General features: G+C 37.5%; 1 protein-coding gene across 1 annotated transcript in view; it reads right to left on the reverse strand.

The window, feature by feature from the left end:
* Positions 1–653: 653 nt before the first annotated feature.
* Positions 654–8548, reverse strand: part of LOC109885321 (cysteine-rich secretory protein LCCL domain-containing 1) — a gene marked incomplete in the record, with an annotated part of 74869 nt that continues 66974 nt past the window's right edge. Inside the window, 1 exon segment of the mRNA XM_031836445.1 lies at positions 654–1314. Coding sequence (XP_031692305.1) covers positions 1263–1314 — 52 coding nt within the window.

Here is an 8548-nt window from a genome sequence, read left to right on the forward strand (position 1 = left end):
GCAAAGAAACAACTACTAAAGGACACCAAATAGAAGAAGAGACTTGCTTGGGCCAAGAAACACGAGCAATGGACATTAGACCAGTGGAAATCTGTCCTTTGCTCTGATGAGTCCCAATTTCAGATTTTTGGTTTCAACCGCCATGTCTTTGAGAGGCAGAGTAGGTGAACGGATGCTCTCCACTTGTTTGGTTCCCACCGTGAAGCATGGAGGAGGAGGTGTGATGGTGCTTTGCTGATGACACTGTCTATGATGTATTTAGAATTCAAGGCACACTTAACCAGCATGGCTACCACAGCATTCTGCAGCGATACGCCATCCCATCTGGTTTGCGCTTAGTGGGACTATCATTTGTTTTTCAACAGGACAATGACCCAGCACACCTCCTGTGATGGTTTGGGATGAATTTGACCACAGAGTGAAGGAAAAGCAGACAACAAATGCTCAGCATATGTGGGAACTTCAAGAATGTTGGAAAAGCATTTCAGGTGAAACTAGTTGAGATAATGTCAAGAGTGTGCAAAGCTGTCATCAAGGCAAAGGGTGGCTATTTGAACAATCTAAAATATATATTATATATTATATTTTGAATTAGCGTAACGCTTTTTTGGTTACTACATGATTCCATATGTGTTATGTCATAGTTTTGATAACTTCACTATTATTCTACAATGTAGAAAACAGTACAAATAAAGAAAAACCCTGGAATGAGTAGGTGTGTCCAGACTGTTGACTGGTACTGCACTTTACAGTTTAAAGTAATTCTAGCAATTCCGTCAAATATATACAGTTTATAAAATGAACCAGATGACATTAAAACATTGAAACGGGACTGCACTGAGCATCAGCCTTGCTCTCTCCCATCCCTCTTCATTCAGCGATGCCCGTACCTGTGATAAATGTCTATAGTTTCCGTGGAGACGTCCTCTGACGTCGCGGCTAGTGAATAGGCCTTTTCAGCTTTTCGGCTAGTGAACAGTCATTTTCAGCTTTTGACAGCAGAGGTGAGTGTTCACGGCCCATTCAGCCAAACGGACAGCAGAGATGATTGATTCTGTGTTTGGTAAGAGAGGAGAGATGGAGCCCCTGACCTTCGGAACACGTAACACTCAGTCGGAACAATCAGCCAGAATTTGGAACACTCATTCAGAACACGGAACACTCAGTCAGAACATGGAACAATCAGTCAGAACACAGAACACTCAGTCAGAACACAGAACACTCAGCCAGAACATGGAACACTCAGTCAGAACACGGAACATTCAGATCACAGCAAACACCCGGAATGCCTTTCCTCCTGGTGGGTTCTGAAGACTGGTGGGGAGAGCGGAGGGGAGGGGGAGAGATGAGGGAAGAGAGGGAGAGGAGGAAAGGAGGAAGAGGGGGAGGAGGAGTGGACAGAAAACAGGAATCAGTCAGGGTGCCTGTGAAATGCGTCAGAATCTCACTGTCCTGGATGTTCTACACAGACAAGACAGACAGACAGACAGACAGACAGACAGACAGACAGACAGACAGACAGACAGACAGACAGACAGACAGACAGACAGACAGACAGACAGACAGACAGACAGACAGACAGACAGACAGACAGACAGACAGACAGACATATTGACAGCTGATAAACACAAACAAACAACGCTGATAAACACAAACAAACACAGCTGACCAGACTGTTTTACAGAGGAACATCGATGTCAACCATGAACGCCAGCCGCTCGATGATAGACGCCGCGACACAAAGAAACACAAGTCTTTGCTGTTTCAACAAACTGATAATACAGATACCAACTTTACGCCATCTTGAAAAAAGAAAGACACAGCAGCATTTACACAAATAGAGACATGACAGACTGACACAAATAGAGAGGTGACAGACTGACACAAATAGAGAGACGACAGACTGACACAAATAGAGAGGTGACAGACTGACACAAATAGAGACATGACAGACTGACACAAATAGAGAGGTGACAGACTGACACAAATAGAGAGGTGACAGACTGACACAAATAGAGAGACGACAGACTGACACAAATAGAGAGGTGACAGACTGACACAAATAGAGACATGACAGACTGACACAAATAGAGAGGTGACAGACTGACACAAATAGAGAGGTGACAGACTGACACAAATAGAGAGATGACAGACTGACACAAATAGAGACATGACAGACTGACACAAATAGAGAGGTGACAGACTGACACAAATAGAGATATGACAGACTGACACAAATAGAGAGGTGACAGACTGACACAAATAGAGAGATGACAGACTGACACAAATAGAGAGATGACAGACTGACACAAATAGAGAGACGACAGACTGACACAAATAGAGAGACGACAGACTGACACAAATAGAGAGACGACAGACTGACACAAATAGAGAGATGACAGACTGACACAAATAGAGAGACGACAGACTGACACAAATAGAGAGATGACAGACTGACACAAATAGAGAGGTGACAGACTGACACAAATAGAGAGATGACAGACTGACACAAATAGAGAGGTGACAGACTGACACAAATAGAGAGATGACAGACAAATAGAGAGACGACAGACTGACACAAATAGAGAGACGACAGACTGACACAAATAGAGAGACGACAGACTGACACAAATAGAGGGACGACAGACTGACACAAATAGAGAGACGACAGACTGACACAAATAGAGAGATGACAGACTGACACAAATAGAGAGACGACAGACTGACACAAATAGAGAGACGACAGACTGACACAAATAGAGAGACGACAGACTGACACAAATAGAGAGACGACAGACTGACACAAATAGAGAGACGACAGACTGACACAAATAGAGAGACGACAGACTGACACAAATAGAGAGACGACAGACTGACACAAATAGAGAGATGACAGACTGACACAAATAGAGAGACGACAGACTGACACAAATAGAGAGACGACAGACTGACACAAATAGAGAGACGACAGACTGACACAAATAGAGAGGTGACAGACTGACACAAATAGAGAGGTGACAGACTGACACAAATAGAGAGGTGACAGACTGACACAAATAGAGAGGTGACAGACTGACACAAATAGAGAGACGACAGACTGACACAAATAGAGAGACGACAGACTGACACAAATAGAGAGACGACAGACTGACACAAATAGAGAGGTGACAGACTGACACAAATAGAGAGACGACAGACTGACACAAATAGAGAGACGACAGACTGACACAAATAGAGAGACGACAAACTGACACAAATAGAGAGACGACAGACTGACACAAATAGAGAGCTGACAGACTGACACTTATAGAGAGATGACAGACTGACACAAATAGAGAGACGACAGACTGATACAAATAGAGAGACGACAGACTGACACAAATAGAGAGATGACAGACTGACACAAATAGAGAGATGGCAGACTGACACAAGTAGAGACATGACAGACTGACACAAAAAGGCATCCCACCAGGTTGACATGGACACACAGAGAGAGAGAGAGGAGCTGTGGCTTGACATGAGGAGAGACAGACAGATCTGAACCGGATCTTTAGCCCTGAAGAGATGTCGCTGCTAGACTATATACCACTAATACTAGACTATATACCACTAATACTAGACTATATACCACTAATACTAGGCTATATACCACTAATACTAGGTTATATACCACTAATACTAGGCTATATACCACTAATACTAGGCTATATACCACTAAAACCAGGTTATATACAGCTAATACTAGACTATATACCACTAATACTAGACTATATACCACTAATACTAGGCTATATACCACTAATACTAGGCTATATACCACTAAAACCAGGTTATATACAGCTAATACTAGGCTATATACCACTAATACTAGGCTATATACCACTAAAACCAGGTTATATACAGCTAATACTAGGCAATATACCACTAATACTAGGCTATATACCACTAATACTAGGCTATATACCACTACTACTAGGCTATATACCACTAATACTAGGCCATATACCACTAAAACTAGGTTATATACCACTAACACTAGACTATATACCACTAATACTAGGCTATATACCACTAATACTAGGCTATATACCACTAATACTAGGCTATATAACACTACTGCTAGGCTATATACCACTAATACTAGGCTATATACCACTAATACTAGGCTATATACCACTAATACTAGGCTATATAACACTACTGCTAGGCTATATACCACTAATACTAGGCTATATAACACTACTGCTAGGCTATATACCACTAATACCAGGCTATATAACACTACTGCTAGGCTATATACCACTAATACTAGGCTATATACCACTAATACTAGACTATATAACGCTAATACTAGGCTATATAACACTAATACTAGGCTATATACCACTAATACTAGACTATATACCACTAATACTAGGCTATATACCACTAATACTAGACTATATACCACTAATACTAGGCTATATACCACTAATACTAGGCTATATACCACTAATACTAGACTATATACCACTAATACTAGGCTACATACCACTAATACTAGACTATATACCACTAATACTAGACTATATACCACTAATACTAGGCTATATAACACTACTGCTAGGCTATATACCACTAATACTAGGATATATACCACTAATACTAGGCTATATACCACTAATACTAGGTATATACCACTAATACTAGACTATATACCACTAATAGTAGACTATATACCACTAATACTGGGCTATATATCACTAATACTAGGCTATATACCACTAATACTAGACTATATACCACTAATACTAGAATATATACCACTAATACTAGGCTATATACCACTAATACTAGGTTATATACCACTAATACTAGGCTATATACCACTAATACCAGGTTATATACAGCTAATACTAGGCTATATACCACTAATACTAGGCTATATACCAATAATACTAGGCTATTACCACTAATACTAGGCTATATACCACTAATACTAGGCCATATACCACTAAAACTAGGTTATATATATACACTAATACTAGACTATATACCACTAATACTAGGCTATATACCACTAATACTAGGATATATACCACTAATACAAGGCTATATAACACTACTGCTAGGCTATATACCACTAATACTAGGCTATATACCACTAATACTAAGCTATATACCACTAATACTAGGCTATATAACACTACTGCTAGGCTATATACCACTAATACTAGGCTATATACCACTAATACTAGGCTATATACCACTAATACTAGGCTATATACCACTAATACTAGGCTATATACCACTACTACTAGGCTATATACCACTAATACTAGGCCATATACCACTAAAACTAGGTTATATACCACTAATACTAGACTATATACCACTAATACTAGGCTATATACCACTAATACTAGGCTATATACCACTAATACTAGGCTATATAACACTACTGCTAGGCTATATACCACTAATACTAGGCTATATACCACTAATACTAGGCTATATACCGCTAATACTAGGCTATATAACACTACTGCTAGGCTATATACCACTAATACTAGGCTATATAACACTACTGCTAGGCTATATACCACTAATACTAGGCTATATAACACCACTGCTAGGCTATATACCACTAATACTAGGCTATATACCACTAATACTAGACTATATAACGCTAATACTAGGCTATATAACACTAATACTAGGCTATATACCACTAATACTAGACTATATACCACTAATACTAGGCTATATACCACTAATACTAGACTATATACCACTAATACTAGGCTATATACCACTAATACTAGGCTATATACCACTAATACTAGACTATATACCACTAATACTAGGCTACAACACCACTAATACTAGACTATATTACACTAATACTAGGCTATATACCACTAATACTAGGCTATATTCCACTAATACTAGACTATATACCACTAATACTAGGCTATATACCACTAATACTAGACTATATACCACTAATACTAGACTATATACCACTAATACTAGGCTATATAACACTACTGCTAGGCTATATACCACTAATACTAGGATATATACCACTAATACTAGGCTATATACCACTAATACTAGGTTATATACCACTAATACTAGACTATATACCACTAATAGTAGACTATATACCACTAATACTAGGATATATATCACTAATACTAGGCTATATACCACTAATACTAGACTATATACCACTAATACTAGAATATATACCACTAATACTAGGCTATATACCACTAATACTAGGTTATATACCACTAATACTAGGCTATATACCACTAATACCAGGTTATATACAGCTAATACTAGGCTATATACCACTAATACTAGGCTATATACCACTAATACTAGGCTATATAACCACTAATACTAGGCTATATACCACTAATACCAGGTTATATACAGCTAATACTAGGCTATATACCACTAATACTAGACTATATACCACTAATACTAGGCTATATACCACTAATACTAGACTATATACCACTAATACTAGGCTATATACCACTAATACTAGGCTATATACCACTAATACTAGACTATAATACCACTAATACTAGGCTACATACCACTAATACTAGACTACATGACACTAATACTAGGCTATATAACCACTAATACTAGGCTATATTCCACTAATACTAGACTATATACCACTAATACTAGACTATATTACACTAATACTAGACTATATACCACTAATACTAGGGCTATAAACCACTAATACTAGGCTATATACCACTAATACTAGACTATATACCACTAATACTAGACTATATACCACTAATACTAGGCTATATAACACTACTGCTAGGCTATATACCACTAATACTAGGAAATATACCACTAATACTAGGCTATATACCACTAATACTAGGTTATATACCACTAATACTAGACTATATACCACTAATAGTAGGCTATATACCACTACTACTAGGCTATATATCCCTAATACTAGGCTATATACCACTAATACTAGACTATATACCACTAATACTAGACTATATACCACTAATACTAGGCTATATACCACTAATACCAGGCGCTATATACCGCTAAATACTAGGCTATATACCACTAATACTAGACTATATACCACTAATACTAGGCTATATACCACTAATACTAGGCTATATACCACTAATACTAGGCTATATACCACTAATACTAGGCTATATACCACTAATACTAGGTTATATACCACTAATACTAGACTATATACCACTAATACTAGGCTAATGTACCACTAATACTAGGCTATATACCACTAATAATAGGGCTATATACCACTAATACTAGGATATAGACCACTAATACTAGGCTATATAACACGACTGCTAGGCTATATACCACTAATACTAGGGCTATTAACCACTAATACTAGGCTATATACCACTAATACTAGGCTATATAACACTACTGCTAGGCTATATACCACTAATACTAGGCTATATAACACTACTGCTAGGCTATATACCACTAATACTAGGCTAGATACACTACTGCTAGGCTATATACCACTAATACTAGCCTATATACCACTAATACTAGGCTATATACCACTAATACTAGGCTATATAACACTACTGCTAGGCTATATACCACTAATACTAGGCTATATACCACTAATACTAGACTATATAACACTAATACTAGGATATAGACCCTAATACTAGACTATATAACCACTAATACTAGGCCTAATACCACTAATACTATACCTATATACCACTACTACTAGGCTATATACCACTAATACTAGGCTATATACCACTAATACTAGGTTATATACACATTAATCTAGGCTATATACCACTAATAATGGGATATATACCACTAATACTAGACTACATAACACTAATACTAGGCTATATACCACTAATACTAGGATATATACCACTAATACTAGCTATATACCACTAATACTAGCTATATACCACTAATACTAGGTTATATACCACTAATACTAGACTATATACCACTAATATAGGCTATATACCACTAATACTAGGCTATATACCACTAATACTAGACTATATACCACTAATACTAGCCTATATACTACTAATACTAGGCTATATACCACTAATACTAGGCTATATACCACTGATACTTGGCTATATACCACTAATACTCGACTATATACCACTAATACCAGGCTATATAACACTAATACTAGACTATACAACACTAATACTGGACTATATAACACTAATAAATAGGTTAGATAACACTAATACCAGGCTAGATACCACTAATACTAGGCTGTGTAATACTAATGTTTAGCTAGCTAAACCTGTATTTCTAATGTTCAAGCTGGCCTGCACAGAACTTCAGCACTTTATTGTCCAGAAACTAGCACAGATTGAACTGTTCCTCTGTTTCCAGACTGGTAAAAGAGAAGTAGTAGGTACTGCATAGCTCTGACTCAACTATTCCCTGTCTGATACAGACAGACTCTCCAATTCTAGCCATCTCTCATCTCTCTCTCTCTCTCTCTCTCTCTCCTCTCTCTCTCTCT

Source organism: Oncorhynchus kisutch, linkage group LG11, assembly GCF_002021735.2.
Source record: "Oncorhynchus kisutch isolate 150728-3 linkage group LG11, Okis_V2, whole genome shotgun sequence".
NCBI lineage: Eukaryota > Metazoa > Chordata > Actinopteri > Salmoniformes > Salmonidae > Oncorhynchus > Oncorhynchus kisutch.